Source organism: Grammomys surdaster, unplaced genomic scaffold, assembly GCF_004785775.1.
Source record: "Grammomys surdaster isolate TR1022 unplaced genomic scaffold, NIH_TR_1.0 166, whole genome shotgun sequence".
NCBI lineage: Eukaryota > Metazoa > Chordata > Mammalia > Rodentia > Muridae > Grammomys > Grammomys surdaster.
This window is the reverse complement of record NW_021604614.1, coordinates 15,492,112-15,512,931: the sequence shown is the minus strand read 5'-3', so window position 1 is coordinate 15,512,931 and position 20,820 is coordinate 15,492,112. Positions and strand designations below refer to the sequence as shown.

General features: G+C 49.4%; 2 protein-coding genes across 3 annotated transcripts in view; one reads left to right on the top strand and one right to left on the bottom strand.

Moving 5' to 3' along the window:
* Positions 1-2,475, top strand: part of LOC114620015 (inactive 2'-5' oligoadenylate synthetase 1C-like) — an 11,656-nt gene extending 9,181 nt beyond the window's left edge. Inside the window, exons 4-6 of the mRNA XM_028765972.1 lie at positions 418-653; positions 1,315-1,468; positions 2,446-2,475. Of these exons, the coding sequence (XP_028621805.1) occupies positions 418-653; positions 1,315-1,468; positions 2,446-2,475 (420 nt within the window). The remainder of the gene's footprint in view (positions 1-417; positions 654-1,314; positions 1,469-2,445) is intronic.
* A 4,022-nt stretch (positions 2,476-6,497) lies between these two features.
* On the bottom strand, positions 6,498-16,268 carry LOC114620116 (2'-5'-oligoadenylate synthase 1A-like). 2 transcript variants are annotated; one of them, XM_028766137.1, is made up of 7 exons: positions 16,086-16,268; positions 14,410-14,701; positions 11,366-11,550; positions 8,607-8,848; positions 7,814-7,967; positions 6,689-6,715; positions 6,498-6,530 (listed from the first exon to the last, which is right to left on the bottom strand). In XM_028766137.1, exons 1-7 carry the CDS (start codon positions 16,266-16,268, stop codon positions 6,498-6,500), a joined length of 1,116 nt encoding a protein of 371 aa, XP_028621970.1. The 2 variants fall into 2 exon arrangements, with proteins under 2 accessions (XP_028621970.1, XP_028621971.1); XM_028766138.1 differs by lacking the exon at positions 6,689-6,715.
* Positions 16,269-20,820: the final 4,552 nt, after the last annotated feature.

Genomic DNA, 20,820 nt, shown 5'->3' with positions numbered 1-20,820 from the left:
GATGCTGGGGTCTCACCTCTAGTTCTCACCCCTGCACAGGGAGGGAGGCACTTCACCCCTGAGGCATCTCCCTGGCCCCTTCCATGATACTTCAGAGACCATGGGAAAACTTCCATAGTGAGCATTGCTTATGTCCCGCCCCCACCCACACTCCTAGCTGTCACTCATGGTGTCTTGATTCCTCCTGTGCCTGCTTGTGAATGCTGTCTTTGTGGAGCACACAGGCTCAGCCTCAACCACTCAGCTCTTAACTATAGCACAGGAGGGGCCAGAGACTGAGTCTAAATGACTGGGCGTGGCTGTGTGACAATAAACCTGTAATGACATCATCAGGTGGCAGCTGAATTGAGCCTGTGAGACATAGCCCCCATACAACAGCTGAGAGCCCCGTTGTTCTCTTTGCCTTTCTCTTCTCAGTGTCAGGAGAAGCTGAGGAAGCTGCTGCCACCACAGTATGCCCTGGAGCTGCTCACAGTCTATGCCTGGGAAACTGAGATTCCAGACAAATGTGAAGGACAGACAGCCCAGGGTTTCCGGACTGTGTTAGAGCTGATCATTCAGTTCTTAAAGCTTCGAATCTACTGGACGTATTATTATGATGCCATCAATGAAGAGGTCAATGCCTACCTGTCCATAAAGGTCAAAAAAGACAGGTAGCTTGTCCCAGCATGGCTCTGCTCCCTGTGGGTATCAGGCTGTGATCCTGTGAGAAAGGGGAGGTGGGTGCTTTGTGTGAATGCAGCATCTCCTGCACTGGGCACTGTTACCTGACTGACATGAGGCCCTAATGCCCTGGGAGCTGGGGGATGTGGGGAGGGCTCTCCTGTCTGTGATGAGGACACCAAGACTCTGACGTTGTCCAGACCCAAACAGCAAAGGAAGAGGACGACATGGAATGGGAACTGAGATTATCCGATAGTAACAGCATCATAAGGGCTGTGAGGAACCAAAGACCAGCGAAGGACCAATTGCCTATAAATAATAGAATGCTATGTCACCCTAGGGAGTGACATGTCCTGATCTTGTGTTCAGTTTTCCCATAAGATTGGCTGGTCCACCTCTCCCCATCTCACAAATCAGAGACCCTGAGGGACCTGCTCCAGGACACACAGCTACTAAAGGGTAAAGGATTCGCACCCAGGCCTTGCAGGTCATACCCAAAGATCCCTCCAGGCTTGCTATATGCTGTGAGTCAGGGAGTCTGGCCAAACTTTAGATAGGGATGCTCTGCTGGGCTCCGCCCTGCCCCTGTGAAGTGATACCTGAGGCACTGGCCAGCTGTTCAATTCCCTTCCTGATGTTGCTCTGCAGAAGACCTATGATCTTGGATCCGGCAGACCCAACATGGAACGTGGCTGGTTTTAACTTAGAGGGCTGGCGCCTGCTGGCAGAAGAAGCAAAAGCCTGGCTGAAATACCCGTGCTTTCGGCTCATTGATGATATCCCCGTGGGCTCCTGGGATGTTCCGGTGAGGCCCTGTCATCATCCTGTCCCCTTGCACACAGCCTCCTGTCAGCCCATCAGTTTGGAAAATATTCTCATTGAGACGTGGTGGTCTTTTGCTAAAGGTCTCCACACTCCTGTAGAGGCCAACTGTGAGCCTTGTTTTACAGCTATTTTAGCGCTGTAATATTACAGGTTGGCAACACGGCTCAGTGGGTAAACAAACAGCTGACACTGAAGACCTGGCTTTGATCCCTAGAACTCGCATGGTAAAAGGAGAAAAACAGATCCCCAAGTTGTCCTGTGACCTTTATGTCTGTGCTATTACACACGTGGATATGCACATACCTGCACAGGTGCACCCAGATGAAAAAACAGATACATAGTCTCTGAGAGCTGAATCCACTGGCTCAGGGACACTCCACTACAGAGTGTCAGAACCGTGGAGGAGTCTGAAGCCACTTTCAGGTCCATGAAGCAGCCTGTCTTCCCTGTCTCATTGTCACCTGACCAATGGGACTCAGCAGGGCTGTGTCACAGGCACAGAGGCACAGAGGGACCTGCACTTGGACCTCTCCCCTCCCGAGTCAGAGTCTGCCTGATGCTAGGGAACTGATGATGTCTCGTGTGACCTCAGGGTAGGGATGACAGGGGTGCAGGGATGAGGGGAAGAAACCTCAGGAGGTCAGGAAGGAAGTGAGAGGGGACCTGGAGGGAGGCAGCTGTGGGAACAGTGACCTGTAGTGCTGTCCTGCAGTAGAGAGGTGGAGAGGCCATGTCTCCCCTTTGGCAGATCTGTTAATGTAGGTCCTTCCTGTGTGGCCATATGTACCTACAGAGGACATAGTCACAAGGATGTCCTGATGGCCACCTTTCCAACCTCTGTGTGTGCTGTCACACTAAGACCTCCATGTTTACAGTCATGATACCCACCCTCAGGACTGAGTTACATCCCCCTCCTGGGAGCAATGCAGGCTCCTGACATCCTGCTTTTCATTGCAGGCAGAGAAACAAGGATGTTTCTTCCTGTGAGCACCCCAGCATCTACCCAGGAGGCTCCAGAGACAGGGGCATGTGCTGCTCTGCTTCAGGCCCTTGACCTAGAGAGGACAGGATGCTGCTCTAGGCTCCAGTGAGGGGCATCCAACCTGTGACCCGACTCCAGGCTTCTGATCCCTGCCTGCCCATGAACAGCATCCTCACAGCCTGTGTCATCTGCCTTATCCTCCAGCAGTGCTCTCTGGGAGTCAGACTCTGAAGGAAAGAGAACTCAAGCTTGACGTCCATCTGTCCAGCTGTTGATAGGTTCTGTCCAAAGAAAAGTCTGATCATCAACAATAAACAACAGCCAGCCGTGAGGGGGTGTCTGTACTCTGAGGGATGCGTCCTCATCCCGCACAGAAACTGTTCAGCAGCGCACGTGTCCCTGGAGCCCTGGGAATCTGGCCAGTGTGCATTGAGGTGTACTGTTTCTACAGCATGCAGGCTGGTGTTACCCCAGTGCAGGAGAATACAATTGTGTGCACTTTAAAATTTGTGTCTTTAAAGCTTAGATGTGTGAGTGTGTGTGAGGATGATATTTGAAGCACTGAATTAAAGCAAAATGCATCGAATTAAACTAAAATGAGTTAATTTTTTCTTTCTCCTTTTCTTTCTGTCTGCCTGCCTTGCCTTTTTCCCTTCCTTTTCTTCCATTTTTTCCCTTCCTCCCCTCCCCTCCCCTCCTCTCTCCTCCCCCTCTCCCCTCCTCTCCCTTCCCCTTCCCTTCCCTTCCCTTCCAACTGGATCTTATATTTCCCACCCTGGTCTGGAATTCACAGAATACCACATGCCTCAAGTTTCTACCTTCTGAAGTTACACACACACACCCACACACACTACACTTCACATACAGGATAAATGGTTTCATAATTCAGTGTGGTGAACCAACACATTAACCATAAAATATCCACTTATGCCGTCTGTACTTGGGCCCTTTCTCACTAAGACTGCACTAAACTGCTGAGGGCCACCATCTCCCAATTCCTGCTCCTGTCCTCAAACCATACTCCTGTATTCAATGTCCACTCTCTGGGAAGGGGGAGGGGTGGGTCTCCCTGGCCCCCATTCCTTCAGTTATCACTCTAGCAGTCCTGAGGACCAGGAGCCACATTGTCCCATGTGTGAGAGGATGCGTGTCCCCTGGACCATAGGACAAACTACACGGTGTCTTGTACTTTATCTGAGCTGCTGGGGGACCCAGTGATGCTGGTCTATGATTCTATTCTTGCCCTCCTGAAACACCCCAGATCCACAGGGCTTTAATAAACAATGGCCCGTGGTCCACTGCCAAGCTGTGGACCCATCCCGTCTTCCCTCATCTACCCCAAACTAATGGAATTTCATGCGTGATCTGGAATGGCTGTATCCCATTTCTCCATGGTGGAATAGAAAGATGAGGACATTTAAGATCAAAAATGGAAGCTGTGGGTATGGCTTAGCAGAGAAGGACTTGCCTAGTGTCTGACAGAGGGAGAGGGTGTGTGTGTGTGTGTCTGTCAGTGGCAGAGTGCTTACCCAGCATGCATGAGGAATGATACAAAAGAATCGTCCTGAATTGCCTGTGGCTTTGATGTCAGAGCCACGTAATCCACCAAGCTTGTTGTCATGGCTAAGCAGTTCTCTTATCTCAGGACCCATGTGCTTGCATTTGGATGGCATGTGTATGCAGTGTGAGGTGAGGGTGGCTTTCAGTCCTGTCAGGGGATCACCAGCTTCCCCGAGTCCTGCACAAGAGCCCTTCTTTCCCCCACTACCTGTGCTCAGTAACCTGCTCAAAAGCCGGTAAACCATCCTGAGATTTGATCTTCCCAAATGTCATATAGCCAGTGTAAGCCAGACAGATCACCACAGATGAGGAGACAGGTGGGCCACAGCTTGTCACAGAGCATTGTGAAGCAATCTGCAGACTTCTGTGGAAGTGTGCTCACAGACACACCCAGAGGTGTGTTTCCATTTAGGGTCTGAGGCTAGTGAAGTTGGCCATGAAGATGAACCATTGTGGACCCTTTGAAGGAACCCTGAGGGTTAAATGGGGCTGGGAGCAGTCGCTGTCACAGCAGGTCCCTCCCCAACTGACCAACTTGAATCCAGTTTCAGAGTTGGAACCACTGAGTGTAAATGAAGAGGCTTCCTGGAGAACAGAACCCTGTGGTACCATGGTGGATAGAGTAATGCTTCCCCTCAGCGGGGCATAGACAGCTTACTGAGTGGGTGGACACTGGAGAGAAAGGAGCACAAGACTGAGGGGTGGCAGAAGGTCAAACATAAAGACAGGGCTTGGAAACCCAAAGTGTCTCTTGTCAAGCCCTGTCACTTCCCTGCCCAGGATGGATGGTAAGACAGCACCATGCAGCACCCTTAGGAAGAGCAGGGGTGAGTGCCTTGCTTAGGACACAGGGCTCTTGTGTAGATCCAATCTGGAGCAAGCACAATGCTGAACAACATGGCAGTCAGATGCTCTGGTATGGAAGTGTCAGCTGTGGACATCTTTCTCCCAGTGAGAGACCCTGCATCACTGTTGTCATAGAAACAATCCAGACACCATGAGGCTCCTCCCTTAGGCTGCCCATTGCTTATTCCTGTGCCCTGCTGTTAACTTCCATGCTGTTTATCACTGGGGCAGTTCTCAGTCCTCCACACGAGGGTCATTCCATCAGAGAATGGGTGTTAGAGACAGGAGAAGACTTTGGGAGCTGGTGGTCCTGCCCATCGCCTTGAACTCTTAGTGAGCAGGTGTCCATGGGGTGAGTGCACATGTGAGTCCTTTGAGTGTGAGAAATGAACCACAAGTTCACAATGCTGATTGACACTGACTGATGGAATCATTCTCTCTCTCTCTCTCTCTCTCTCTCTCTCTCTCTCTCTCTCTCTCTCCCTCTCTCTCTCTCTCTCTCTCTCTCTCTCTCTGTCTCTCTCTTTCTCTCTCCCTCTCTGTCTCTGTCTCTCTCTCCCCCCTCTCTCTCTCCCTCTCTCTCTCTCCCTCTCTCTCTCTGTCTCTGTCTCTCTCTCTCTCCCCCCCTCTGTCTTTCTCTCTCTGTCTCTCTCTGTCTCTCTCTGTCTGTCTCTCTGTCTCTCTGCCTCTGTGTGTGTGTGTGTGTGTGTGTGTGTGTGAAAGAGAGAGAAATAGAGATTCTGGAACTTGAGAGACTGAGGCAGGAGGATTCCTGTGAGTTCCAGGCCAGTGTGAGTCACATCATGAATTCATGTCTCAGAAAGAGAGAAAGGAAGCTACCATCACTGTGATTTAACTCAGTGCCTCAAAGCTGGTCATTGCCACCAATGTCCATGTTTCAAAGTCACATGTGTCAAAAATTCTGGACACATTTTATTTCCCCCGCACCCATGGGACCCCAGACTGCACATTGTAGCCACTCAAGTACAACCTGAGTGCACAGGCCACAGACTCACTGTTCCATGTCCATGTGTGGCTGGGGAACAGCTTCTGTGTCAGATAGGGCAGGGTTAGAAGCTCGTCTTGGGGACGTGGACAGAAGAAACAAGGGTTCCTCTCTTGGGTTTATGTGTAAGTAGAGACCTGGAAGGATCCCATCCAATTCACATCACAAACTGTAGCAGTTTGGTTTTGCTCTCACCACTACTGAATGTCTGGATCATGTAGAGTATCTAGTAAGCACTCAATAAATGTGTCTAGTTGAACCATAAACACACACACTCGTGTACTGTATCTATAGGGCACATCCCTCTGAGTTCACACACACACTTATGGCATCTGCTGTAGTTTATTCTTGATCAGACATTGTTGGACAGAATCTCCCAACAGGTGGACAGATAGAAGCCAAGCTTGAGTTCTTCCCTCCCCTTGTGAATCCATTAAGGAAGGCTGTCTGTGATTGGACAGGATTCAATCATGATGGAGAGGCATCAGAAACATGGAGTTGAATCCCAGGTAGGGCCTGTCCTTTTCGGATCAAGGGCCTGCAGCAGAGCAGGACATGCCCCTGACTCTGGAGCCTCCTGGGCATGTCCTGTTGGCCTCACAGGACGATACTTGCTCACAGCAGGATGCATGTCCAGTTCTGTTCCACCTGAGGCTAGAGGGATGGCAGAATAAGGTCAGAACATCAAATTTACCCTGCAGTCATCCCTGCACTATGGGAGGAGAATGTTGAGATCAAGGTCAGCCTGGGCTACACACCACCAGAAACCCACATCACACCCACCACAACAAAAACCAAAAGCTAACCTGCTCGAAAGGTACAGGAACCTCTGTCTGAAATGAAAAGACACAATCACGTCAGGAGCCTGCATTCCTACACGGAAGAGGATGTAAACCAGCCCTGGGGCTGGGTATTATGACTGGACACCTGGAGCTCCACAGAAAAGGGGCCAGCACATTCCCAGTTTGGAAAGACGGCCATCTGCACACCTTTGTGACTATGCCCTCTGCGGGTACATATAGCCCCACCTACAGTCCCCTTCTTCAGTAACAGATCTGCCAAAAGGGAGACATGGCCTCGCCACCTCTCTGCTGCAGGACAGCAGTACAGGCCACTGTTCCCACAGCTGCCTCCCTCCAGGTCCCCTCTCACTTCCTTCCTGACCTCCTGAGGTTTCTTTCCCACATCCCTGCACCCATGTTCATCCCCACCCTGAGGTCACATGTGACATCATCACTTCCCTAGCATCAGGCAGACCCTGCCCCAGGAGGGAAAGGTCCAAGTGCAGGTCCCTCTGTGCCTCTGTGGCTGTGACACAGCCCTGCTGAGTCCCATTGGTCACGTGACAATGAGACAGGGAAGGCGGGCTGCTTCATGGACCTGACAGTGGCTTCAGAGTCCATGGGATCCAAGTCCAACCAATCACTAGATGAGCGTCCTTGAGCCAGCAACCTTAGTTCTGAATCTCCTTTACACTCTCTCCGTGTGTGTCAGTGTGTGTGTGTGTGTGTGTGTCATTATTTTGTGTGTGTTTATGTATATGTGTGAGTGTTTGAGTTTGTGTAAATGTGTACATGAGTGTGTATTGTGTGAGTTTCTGTGATTGTGTCTGTGTACATGTTCACATGTGTAGCAGCACAGACATGAAGGCCATAGGATAACTTGGGGGATTTGTTTTTCCTCCTTCTACCATATGGGTTCTAGGAATCAAACCCAGGTCTTCAGTGTGGGCAGGGCCTTTACCCACTGAGCCATGTTGCCAGCCCATGATAGCTCTGAATGGTGAGAAAATGGCTGTAAAACAAAGCAAGCAGCTGGCCTCCATGGGGTCGTGGAGACCTTTAGAAAAAGACTTCAACTCAGATTATTCTCCAAATAAATGGAGTGACCAAAGTTGTGTGCAAGGGGACAGATTGATGACAGGGTCTCACCGGCACATCCCAGGAACACACGAGGGAACCATCCCTGTTCTTAAAGCATGGGTAGCAGAGCCACACCTCAGCCTCTAAGGCCAACCAACTCCAGCCTTCTGGGGTCCCACCAGCCACGTTCCCTGTTGGATCAGCCGGGTCCAGGATCACAGGCCTGCAGAGCAACATTCAGACAGGAATTGTTCAGCTGGCCAGTGTCTCAGGTGCCACTGCACAGGGGCAGGAGGGGAGCCGAGCAGAGCATCCCTATCTAAAGTCTCCCCTCTGTCTCTGCCTCACAGCATACAACAAGCCTGGAGGGATCCTTGGCATGACCTGGAAGGCATGGGTTAAATCCTTTACCCTTAGTAGCTGTGTGTCCTGGGGCAAGTCCCTCAGGCTCTCTGATCTGTGAGATGGGGAGAGTTGGACCATCCAGTGTCATGGGAAAACTGAATACAACACAGGATGAAGACATGTCACTCCCTAGGGTGACACAGCACTATTATTTACAGCTTCCCAACCCCTATGACTTCAATTAACACTGGAATCTTTCAGTTCCCACTCTGTACACTTCCCTTCCTTTGCTGCTCGATCTGAACAATGTCACAGCCTTGTTTCCTCTTGTAGACAGGAGAGCCCACACCTGCCTCCCTCCCTGGGCTATAGAGCCTCATGTCAATTGTCAATCAAGTGACAGCAGGGACATGTGCAGTGCAGGAGATGCTTCACTGACACAGAGCTCCCACCTCCCCCTTTCCACACAGGTACAGCCTGGCACTGATGGGGAACATAGCCACGTGGGGGCAGACACCTGGCTTTTCTGAGCTGTCTGTGCAGGTATTTGGAGACATCCTGGTGTTGAAAGTCATAATATTTTGTCCAGTAGATTCGAAGCTGTGTGTACTTGCTGATCAGTTCCAAGACAGTTTTGAAGCCCTCGGCTGTGTTGAACTCAGTCAATCCATTCCCTTGTTTCCCATGTTCCCAGGCATGGACTGTGAGCAGCTCCAGGGCATACTGTGGGGGCAGCGGCTTCCCCAGCTTCTCCTTACACTGAGAAGAGAAAGACAATGAGAAAAACGGGGCTCTCAGCTATTGTGTGGGGGCTACTTCTCACAGGCTCAATTCAGCTGCCACCTGATGATGTCATTCAGATTCAAGAGCTGATTAGTTCCGTGTGCTCCACAAAGACAGCATTCATTAGCAGGCACAGGAGGAATCAAGACACCATGAGTGACAGCTAGGAGTGAGGGTGGGGGCAGGACATAAGGAGTCCTCACTATGGAAGTTTTCTCATGGTCTCTGAAGTAACATGGAAGGGGCCAGGGAGATGGCTCAGGGGTGAAGTGTCTCCCTACCCATGCAGGGATGAGAACTAGAGGTGAGACCCCAGCATCTACATGAGTGTCAGGCTCTTGAGGAAGCAAACTCATAATTGTAGTTTAAGGAGGTAGAGAAGGGGCTTCCAGGAGCTATGTGACTGTCCAGACCTGCTGATCCAGCACACGGTGTATCATGTGTGAGACCCTGACTGATTACACAAGATGGGGCGTGAATGAGGACCTGCCCTCACGCTCTGCCCTCAAATGCTAAAGGTACACATGCACACAGATATACAACATTTGCTCCCATCAACAGGTATAAACACACTCACACACAGGCACACAGACACACAAACACACACAAAAACACTCAGAATATAATAAGAAATCATGCATTTAAAGACACAGCTTGACAAGTCAGGAAAATCAAAGTATAAAAGGTGACATGAAGGGTTTGGCCAAGATGGAAGACAAATCCAAAGGCACAAATGAAGCAGCAGCCATAGACAGTGAATTAGACACAGCTGGAGAGTGAGTTAGCTGACCGGAAAGTGGACTACAAGAAATCACCTAGAACAACCATGGCAAGTCCTCGCTTCTCTCAGCTACCCCTCCCCACTCCTTGCCCCCCCTACAGCATCCCTCCCCCCATCTCCACTCACCTCTGCTTCTCTCTCACCCCCTCTGCTCTGATTCCCTTCCCCCCATTTTTCTTTTACATTGGTTTTTTATTCTCAGTGTTCTTGCCAATTTTTATTTTTTTTGTTAACCTGACACAGAGAATCATCTGGAGAAAAAGTGAGAAAATGCTTCCACCATGTTGCTCCTTGGGAGGATTGAGGAAGGAGGATGGAACTTTGGGTTGGAAAGCTGCTGAAAGCTGAGAGCCTACCAGGCTGTTTGTGGGAACCTGGAAGACAGGGGAGCTGAGAGGCAGGCAGAGGACAGAGGCTGGAGTGAAGTTTCAGAGAAAAGCAAGGACCCCATCTGGGCTGCTTATGTGCTGTGTTTGCATGAAGAATCAGGGGTTTCTCATCAGCTGGGGCTGAGATTTAGCTCTGATGAAGAAGAGACATGCACCATGAGAGCTGAGCCATCTGAAAAGAGTTTCCTTATGGTCAGCAAATGGTAGCTGTGGTGCCAAAGCTGCATCTCCAGCTTGCAGGTCACACCGGGAACTGCAGAGAAATCTCCCAGGTCATAAGGTTCACTAACATGAAACCTCTAGGTTTGGAGGGGTCATGGAGAGCAACTGAGGCCTGGCACTGGGAGAGGCCAGGAGAAGCCATTGGTGAAAGTGCATTCTCCATGGCAGTGGAGACCCCGAGACACTGGACTTGCCCTGAGCAGGAGACGACTGCCAGGACCAGAGCAATGTGAGAACAGAGCTGACCTGAGCCTGAGACCAGCTGTGTGTGCTGTGGATGGCAGAGCCCGAGAAACTCAGAGAACTGTGAGTCCCAGATATCAGATACTGAGTCTTTTTGCTCTGTTGGAGGTTTGGTTGTGTTTTAAGGTGATTGTGACAGTGACCTGGTTTTCTCCTCTTACAGTAAAAAATATTTAATTTATGTTTTTAATATTATATGAGCCTACCATTGCGAGACTAGTCTTTTTATGTTTCGATTTTCTTTAGGTTTTGTTTTTAAGTTTGAGGTCTTTAAAGCTGTGGTGTGTTTTATGATGTAATACTGACCTGAGTTCTTAGGGACAAGCAGAAAGGAAAGGTTACGGTTCAATCGTGGTTTGCGTGTGTACATGTTGTAAAGGGGGTCAATTGTGCTGGTTAGTTTTTGTCAACTAAACACCAGCTTGCTTCGTCTGGTTGGAGTCAATCTTGATCAGTAAAATGCCTCCATCTGACTGGCAACGGGGAGTTTGTGGGGGCATGTTACTAATTGCTGATTGATGTGGGTGGGAATAGACCACTGTGGTTGGGGCCATGAATGGAATGTGGCCTTGGGCTGTATAGAAATGCACACTGAGAGAGCCCTGGACAGCAAACAGTGAGCAGAATTCCTCCATGGTCTCTGCTTCAGGGTTCCTCTGAATCCCTCAATGAGGGAGTGTGACCGGGATGTATAACCCAGTAAGACCTTCTCTTACTAAGCAAGTTGGGAAGAAACATGTTCATGTGATAAAGCTATGGCCTCAACAGAAAGCAAACTAGAATATACATCTTCTGTGGCCCGTGTATACACTTTGTCCAGATGAAGCCCGCCCTCAGTGACTAGGTCAGATGCCTTACCAGTTGGTACCAGTGCTTGACCAGGCGGATGAGACTCTTCACCTTGGTTGGGCGCTGCTTCAGGAAGTTCCGCTGGAGCTCAGTGAAGCAGGTAGAGAACTCGCCCTCCTTCTGCAGGTAGAGGCACTTCTTGATGAGATTGGCGTAGATTTCAGGATCAGGCTTGCTGTATATGGTAACATGACCTGTAAAGGAGGTTTTACTTATTTTAACATCTCAGCCCTTCTATGAGGTTCTTCAGTCTCTCTGAGGTGACAAGGTCAGTGGCTATGGGGTTCGGTGAACAGGCAGAGTTTTTCCACAGCAGGCGTCAGTCCACATGTTCCCATCTGTCCCACCACTCCTCAGGACTGCACACATGCTGGGCATTACAAAGTCTGTGCCACCAACAGGTCCTCATCCAGAGCCTTCCTCACAGGCCTGGAGACAGTGGTGGGAGGAACCAGCACACTGTGGTCACACACAAGGGAACTACACGGTCATCGGTTAATGGCCAACCACGCCTGGTTCCAGTATCTTCTGCATGGTTCTTGTCAACTGTGTGCAAGCCTGCTTGTGTCAGAGTTTACTGTGGAGCGGTCTGCTGCATTCGTGTATCAATGTCTCATGCTGACAGATTCTCTTCCCCATTTTGTGAGTGGATTGCATACACCAAGGTGTCTCCCCAGACACTGGGTTTTCACTGCATGATTTTCTGTATGTGTGACTTAATATCACATGGGTATTTTTGCCTACCTCCTGACAGGAACAAGACATGGCAGTGTTCGTGTGTGTGTGTGTGTATCTGTCCTTCCTGTGCACTTGTACAGTGGATGGGCAGCAGGCTATGGAATAGATGTGTGTATAGGTGTGTTTGCACATTTGAGTAGACTAGGCAGGCAGCAGGCTGTGACGTGTGTGCACATGTGTGCCATGCAGCAGGCTACGCAAACAGGGTTTGATGTTGGCACAGGGCAAAGTCACTCATGGATGGAGCTTGGAGAATCCAGTCAGTCAGTGACCAGGGAGGTCTCTCCCTCATGGGCTTATTCAGTTTCAGGGTCTAGATTACAATATGTCTCATGGCCTGTGTCATCTTGTGCAGGGCTATGGCTGTGGTCCTCTCTTTGGCTGTCGCCCACACCACCATTCCCAAGGCAGCCCTTCTGTAGTGGAGTCGCCTCCTCATTGGAAAGCTACTGAGGGTGAGGAAGTCCTTGACCCAGACAGGCTTCTGGAAGAGCCCCCTCCTGGCTCATTTCTGGTTCGACCAACTGAGCCCCCTCCACTGAGCAGGGTTCTAAGCCCCTTGCAGCTTCCCACAGCAGGCTGCCCTGGTCCTACTCCCAGGCTGGCCCTCTTAGTCCCTGCTGCCTGTGACTCTGGACTGTTTCCAAGGCTCTCCTAAGCCAAAGGCTTTTCTCTAAGTTGATAGCAGCAGTTCACACAGTGGCCAAGAGGGGTGCTGTGTCCCCCAAATGTAAAGGCTCAAGTATTCCCCAAGGCCCCACTGTGCTCTCAGAGGTGTTCCCTGAATCAGACAAATTGTAATTTTGGAGACACCCTGTGTGTCAGGCCTGGTATAAGATTGTTGCAGAATATTTGATCACACTATGAACCCTGAGATTGAGTTTTTTACTGGAAAAAATCTGGTTTTAGTTGTGGTGTGGTTCAACCTTTGTACACCCCTTTAATCCAGGAGCTTTCTGTTTGAATATTGTAAACAGGATTAAATAAAGTCAATCATAGGTCAAGAGGCAGAAAAGCACCAGTTGACCAGAAGTGAACATGGGATTATTAAGAAGAAACCATAGAGAGTAAGAGTGAGTCAAGAGGAAGGATAGACAGAGCCACAGGAAGTAGAAGAGAGTTTGAAAGAGGCATGAAGAGAGTTTTGTGATGTCATGAGTGAGGGGTGAATTGTGGAACATTCTGGCTGAGGAAAAAGGTGCTTCTGGGTGCTTTCCCTCCCAGAAAGCTAGCAGGCTTTCACCACAGCATGTGGTTTGCAAGTCTACACTGGTAAAATTGAATAATTGAGATTTTTGTCAAAAGACAAGATGAGATCTTTTAATGTGTAATGACATGTGTGTGCATGTAGGTTGTTGCAACAGTGGTGGCTGCATCTGCAGATTTATTAAGGGGACAGAGCTCCACTGAGAAGATCTACATCCTGCACAAACCCTCCTCAGACACCCCAGGTCTCTGCCCAGCTCTGAGGTTCCCATTCTTTGGGAGAAGACTCATGAGTTTGTTATTTTCAGTGAAGACTACACAGTCTCATGTTTAGGAAGACACAAGGCACAGCCAGCCATGAATAGGCCTGGTATGTTAGGGGAGCATCTAGTGTGACTTCCTCCCCTAACTGAGGCAGCTCACTACTTGATGTCCTTCTGGGATGGAGTCTCTCTCCCCACTATCAAGTTCCTAAAATCCCTCCTCCCCAGCTCAGCTTTAAAGAGATACTCTCTTTAGGCGAATTTCTCAAATGATAAGCATTTTCAGTTTGGGGATGGAAGGTGTGGGCTGGGGAGACGGCTCAGTCAGTAATGTGCTTGGCTAAGAAGCTTGAGGACCCATCTAGAAATCCCAGGAGTCAGGGAAAAGGTCGGTGTTGGCGGCGTAGGATGTAATCCCAGGACTGAGAAAGGGGAGGGAAACTTGAGGGTCCAGGGGCTCTGTCCAGCCAGTCAAGCTCATGTCTGAATTCTGAACCAGGGAGAGACAAGATCTCAAAAAAATGGATGACTCTTGAGATGTGTTAGCTATGGCTCAGGATCACACCCACACACAAGAGAACACCTACAAAACACATACATGCACACACACACGTACATATACACACATGCATATGCACACATACAAACATACACACACATATACACACATATACACAAACATACACATACAGACATACACACATATACACACATACACACACACCAACACAGAAGAGAACACCTATGAAACACACATGTGCACACACACACACACAGAGGTGGAATTAAAAGGGAGGATGAAGGCATGCAGAAGGGTGAGCTGAGTTCTCTGGCAGGCTGACTTACCCAGGACATCAAAGGCTGGAAGCACATCAAACTCCATCTCTTGATGAAGGTGTGTGGGGGGGGTCAACTTAAAGCTCAGAGACCGAGCGTCGGGCCTCCCTGAACTCTGAACCTCAAACGTGACTTCAAAATGTCTCTCACGCTGAACCTCATACAACTGTTCCTTAATTTCCTCAATGAACTCTCCCCAACGGTTCAACTGATCCTCAAAGCTGGTGAGATTATTAAGGAACACCACCAGGTCAGCGTCTGACTTTCCCTTGAGCGTGGTGCCTTTGCCTGAGGAGCCACACTGAAAGACAAGGTTGAGAATGACAAGGGACAGGGAGAGCCATTCTGGGCAGTCCTGATGCTGAAGAGCCTAGGAGTCCTACACTGAGGGTGGTTGGATGGGTAGATAGAGCAAGCTGACACATGTACAGTGGAACACTAGTCACCCCTGAAGAGTGACATCAGGGTCTATGTAGGAAAATAGAAGGTGCTGGATCTCCTCATGGTACAGAAGATAAACCAGACTGTGAAGGGAAAACTCCATGTTTATCTGTGGAGACTATATCTGTGTGTATGTGTGTGTGTGTGTGTGTGTGTGTGTGTGAGAGAGAGAGAGAGACAGAGACAGAGACAGAGACAGAGACAGAGAGATGTGGAAGTGTGTATGGCACTGGGGTAGGGGAGGAATCTAAAGGAAATGAGCAAGGAATGGTAATGTGTGACCCTATAGCACAGTGTAATATGGAATACCATATAGAATCAGAGCAACTGAAAAGTAATAGGAAGTGATCAATATCTAGAAAACAATCATTTTAAAAAGAAGAATTCCCACTGAGAAGAGCCTCCCTAAATCAAATGCTGAGACTCATCACTAACACACGTAAGCACCAGCTACTGTTGAGAGGAGGCATTACAAATTGTCACATCTGCGGATGGAGAGGTGGGTCAGTCGTTAAACGTGCCTGCTGTTCCTGTGATGACCTCAGTTTAGTTCCCAGCACCCAAGTAGGCCAGCTCACGGCCACCTATGTAACCTCAGCTCTAAGGGATCAGACACCCCCTCTTTGATCTTAAGAGAACCTGCACTACTGCATACAGGGCCCCCACTCACAACTAAACATATAAAAATACAATCAACTAAAACAAGAAAAAACTTCATTTCTGCGACCTTCACAGAGCCTGAGAGTTAGGTACCATCGTCATGAAATGTGATTTGACAGATGCAGAACTGAGCCCAGAGAGGGTCCACCAATCCAGTCATGCAGCAGGAAGGTCCTGTTCTGTCCTCTGTGTCACATTTGACTTAGTCTATGTGTCCTTGCCATCCCGGGGCATGGACTGAGAACACTGGGCATGGAGAAGGTAGTTAAGTTACCCTATATCACACAGCAGTGCACAGGTTGGATTTCCCAGTTTCAGATTCCAACCCTGACCCGCCACTCTCCTCCAGTAATGCTTTGCCAATCTGGGCCTTAGTTTCCCTGACTCTGAAATGGGTGTGGTCTGGGAGTGGGGAACATAAACTGTAGCTGAGGCTCCTTCTCTAATACAGATGTGGGACCCTGGGGGAAGAACCCACTGCCCAGCTGTGATCAGAGTTGAGGAGGAGGGATCAGAGATGCAGCCTGGTTTCTAAGAGTCCTCTCCCACCCCATCTTGGTCAGCACAGGCTGTGGAGAGCTCACCTTCACCACCTTGGAGACCCTCACTGGGTGGGCAGTATCTCGGAAGCATCTCTCCTTCAGGAAATCACACACAATATTGATGGCTGATTTGACATCATCACCAAAGAGGGTATCCGGAAGGAGGTAATCCTCTATGAACTTGTCCAGCTTCCAGGCTGGGATGCTCTTGAGTTCCTGCCCCATGATCGGTCTGGAGCTTTTACCTTTGCAGCCTGCAGGTCCTGGGTCTTTCAGCCTGGCTAAACTAGGAACAAAATTTTCTGTTTCCATTTCCCAGAAAGGGTGTGGCTATGCGTAACAGCCACGTCCTGGAAGCCAATGACTTCAGAGCTTCTGACTAGGTACCTCCAAACCAGAGCATTCTCAGGATCCTATGCAGGGAAGAATGCAAAGGAAACTGATCTGGTTTTCTCAGAATTTCTTCTGGAAAAAGCTGTTACACAGCATGTTTGAAGAGCAATCTGTACACTTGGAGAAGAGAGGAAACCGAGTCAGGAAACTGCAGAAGGTGGCTGGTGGCTCCTGAGCTCGGTTTCCAGGTTCTGTTTTAGGCGGAAGTGGGTGTCATTTTCTTTTTAAGAACAGCACCCAACAGGTTTTGTTTTTTTCCTTTACCTCTGGACTTGCAGTTCTAAGATTACAGAAACTTCTTACAGAATGCCCAGCCTTCCCAGAAGCTCCCTCTCCTACTCACGTCCTACATTTTCTCCTGTGGTGCTGGGTGGCAGGGTGAGGGTTGGGTCTAACCTAGGGCATTCCCAAGGGTGAAGTAAAAGTAAAGGCCTTACCACCGAGCTGGGGTCAGGACAGGTCAAAGTTGGATATTAAAGTGAGCTGTCTTTCAGGGCCTCGGCAAGGTTGACAGCCTTTGGGTGGCACAGGTCCAGGAAGAACACTCATGGGGCCATCACCCAAGGCCACATCAAACAGTTTGACGCCCTCCAACCCCCTGCCTCTGTCTCCTCATCTTTTGTTTAGTATTTTCCACTTCATGGTTGTTGTGGTCTTACTTTGAGGCCAAGGCTGGACGTGAACTCATGATTCCTCTAGGTTGGTCCTCTCAGTGCTGGTGTTACAGGGTGGCCACTGTGCCTAGCTGTGCAGTGCATTGTCTTGGTGCTGTTTGTAGTCTGATACTAATCCTGCCCCAGAGAAGCAGCAGATGGAATACTCAGGTGATTCCATGTGAACCTGCTCCCCATTTTAACTTGTCAAATAAAGGCTAGAGTCTGTGATTGGGCAGTGGAAGGGAAAGGCAGGGCTGGAGGTTTTAGAGAAGAGAGAGATAGAGGAAGGAGGAGGGGAAGATGAGCTGGAGGATGGAGAGAGGAGAAGATGGAGGAAGAGGAGGCAGAAGATGGAGCAGACCCACGTGACCTGGAGGAGCCACAAGTAGCAAAGTATCTTATAGCTGGGGAATAGAGTAGTGGAATGGCATATCTGCCCAATCTTAGATGTGCACCTTCTAAGTATTACAACTGAGTTGTGTGTTCTTTGCATGGGCATATTGGGATTGGAGATTTACTGATACAAATCTGGCCGGTATTAAATATTAAGGTTGTCCGGTGTTTCCCATTCAAGATGATTTAGGTGGGCAAGAAAGAGGGCAATACCACAGAGCAGTCACTGGAGGTCTGCAGACCAGCCACGGGGGTAGATAGCCTCTGGAACTGGAGCCATACCTCCAGGCTTTCTCTGGAAGGACTGGTTTGAGCAGCTAAGAAAGTCAGCCTTGGGAACCAGGGCCAGAGAGCCATTTTCTGTATCAGGAAAGGAAAAATGAGCAGCTATTGATCCCAGAGCCTAGCCGGACCAAGCTTGGGATTTTTAAACTTACACTCAACAATAATGTCTTGTGCAATGTGTGTTAACTTACACCTAAGGCAAAATGTCGCCACAAGGGCTGAGACAGCTGAGACGGACAGTGCTATGCTAAACTGTCATCATTCAGCAAGATTATAGGTTTACTGTGTATGTGCTTCTGTAAATATACAGATAAAGACCCAAAAGAGGGTGAGGAATTTGTCCTTAGAAAATCAACACCATGGGACTCTGCACTAAGAGCACTGGAGACAACAAGGACCACAGCAATGCAGGAAAACCAAACTGTGCAATCTGTGACCAAAGATGACTTTACAACTTAGTTGTGTGTGTGAGGATGAGATTTGGACCACTGAATTTAATCACAGTGCACCGACTCAAACTCAAAACTAATTTATCCTCATTCTACCTTCATTAATTCCCTTCTTTCTATATGTCATCCTTTTTTTTCTTCCTGTTAACTGGATCTTATTATACGTCTAGCCTGGAATTCACAGAACTCTAAGTATCTTAGGGTCCCAAATTCTGGTATTATACACACGCACACACACACATGCACACGCACACGCACACACGCACACAGACACACACTCACCACAATTCACACAGACCTAATGATTCCATAGGTGCCGAGCCAGAGCCGAATTATCAATTATCATGGGGTCTCTTCGGCACTTTTAACAGGCACTGACTGCCCAGCACCTTGTGAATACACAGATACATTAACCACAAAAGACCCACATGTGCTCTGTCCATATAGGCTGATGCTCACTAAAAAGGCAGGAAACTTCTCAAAGCCACCAGATTCCAACCCCTGCTCCTGTCCCCACACCCTACTCCTGACCCAGTGTCCTCTCTAAATCTTTGTGAAGTAGGAGGAGCGGGTCTCCCTGGCCCCCAGTCCTTCAGTTCTCTCTCAAGCAGCCCTGAGGTGCAGGAGCCCAAATGCCCACAGGTGTTAGAAGATGCAGTTCCCCTGGACCACAGACTCTTCCCACTCTGCCTGGTGCTCTATCTGAGCCTTCGGTGGACATGGTAATACTGGCCTATGATTCTAGTCTTGCCCCTTCTGAAACACCTGCAGATCCACAGAGAGGGTTTTAATGAACCATGGCCATGGGTCTCCTGCCAAGCTGGGGACGCATCGTGTCCTCACTAAGACTCCCATGTAAGTCCTTCTCTCTTCTCCAGCCCTGTCGGTACTCAACACTGGACACTAGCTTCCTATTGGACCAATCGGTCCTCATCCTGGGCCTACTTCTCCCCTTCAGGTTGGTCATGAAGTGGCTCCCTCATGCCAAGAAGGAAGACACAGTCTCTCAGCTCTTTAAACTCTGTTGTCATTTTGCTATGGGAAAAACCACACAGCTTCTCCCTGCAGCCACATGGGATGGACCGGGCACCTTTATTTTCTCAGTGACTCTGGGTCTGTCTCCCACACTAAATCTGCTTCTCTTGTTTCTGTTTCTTCTGGGTTTTGTTCCCACCTCTGGGTCTTTGCAGAGTCTGTTCCCAGCACCTTACATGTTGTTCCACTTCTGCGATTGGCTGGAGGCCCTGAGTTCTTCTTTCCTGGGCTAAGAGGTCCCTGCCTCGGGGAGCAACTCAGGAGCCCTTTCCAGGGTCCCAGGCAGAGTCAGCCGCCATGCTACCTGTCCCATAGACTCTTATAAGCAGAACTTCCTGAGAAAGGGGAGAAAGATCAAGAAGGAAAGCCACCTGGGTGTCAAAGACTCTACAAGGCTGACTAACCAATTAGAACTTAGTGATGGAGAGCTGGAATGTTGCCAAGCCAGAGCCGAATCATCAATTACTGTGGGCTCTCTTCAGCACATTTAACAGGCACTCATTGCCCACCATTGTGTCTTACCCAGCAGGGAGCCCTGCCAAGAAGGACTGGCCTGGCTAGATCTGCCCATGGGTGCACTGGTGGCAGGGATGTTATAGGGAATGACTGGACACATTCTCACTGGATTTGAGGACCACTCCACAGGAGGACGCTTCATCCTGTTCTGCACATCTGGTGGGGAACCCACCACTGGGTGATCACAGGCGCCAGGGATGAACCCACCACAGCGATTTTGGTGTGGACAAAAAGTCAGACTGGTCCTTACATCTTCATACTCATATTATGTAGGCATCCCACGTCTAAAGTTCCTGCTTCTCAGAGAACTCTAGCTTGAGTCTAGTTGGCATTAAAACCAGCCGGGACAAGTCAGTTTCCCTTAGGTGTGGTCTCTGGCAGGTTGTCCACATCCAGTGGTTTGGCCTCACACCTGTGTGAGTGTGAGAAGCACTGATGTATCCAGTGCTTTATTCATTAAGAGTCACACTAAATCCGGCTGGGGGGGGGCCTTACATGGGAGGAAAGGGAGGATGAAATTGATCAGGATATATTGAATGTATATTCTGATAATTTCAAAGAATATTTTACAAAATGTCCAGGAGGATACTCAATTCCACTATATTTTTCCTTTCAAGAGGCACAAACGCTTCTGCAGACCTGGTCAGTTCCCCACCCCAAAGTGACTCCTGGGATATCATGTCTCTAGCCACTGCTGGACATGTGGCCAACTGGGCAAATCCAGGTCCAGTGTGACCTGGACACTCTGGCTCTGTCAGGCTTGCCGAGGATGTTGCCCTCATAGGAATGAGTGACCCTTGTTCAGATGCTCGGGAGAGCAGGGAAGCAGTATAGATCAGCTGGGCACACTGACACACTATAGTACCAGCAACAGCGGCTGAGGCAGGAGGATTGCTGTAAGTGGACTGACAGCCAGCCTATAACAGAGGTTCTCCCTCATAAACAAAAACAAAAAGGGTCACTGAGCTAGCTCAGAGGGACCAAGTGTTTGTCACCAAGCCTGGTGGCCTGAGTTTGGTCCCTGGGAGCCAGGTGGTGGAAAGAGAGAGA

Bases quoted from the DNA above. Each gene is read 5' to 3' on its own strand.
- LOC114620116 (XM_028766137.1), bottom strand. From the start codon at position 16,268: ATGGGGCAGGAACTCAAGAGCATCCCAGCCTGGAAGCTGGACAAGTTC. The intron at 7,968-8,606 runs GTGTCTGCCCCC...GTTGCTCTGCAG, and splicing joins AGACAGCTCAGAAAAGCCAG to GCCTGTGATCCTGGACCCGG. The intron at 6,531-6,688 runs GTTAGCTTTTGG...CTCTAGCCTCAG, and splicing joins TTCCTGTACCTTTCGAGCAG to GTGGAACAGAACTGGACATG.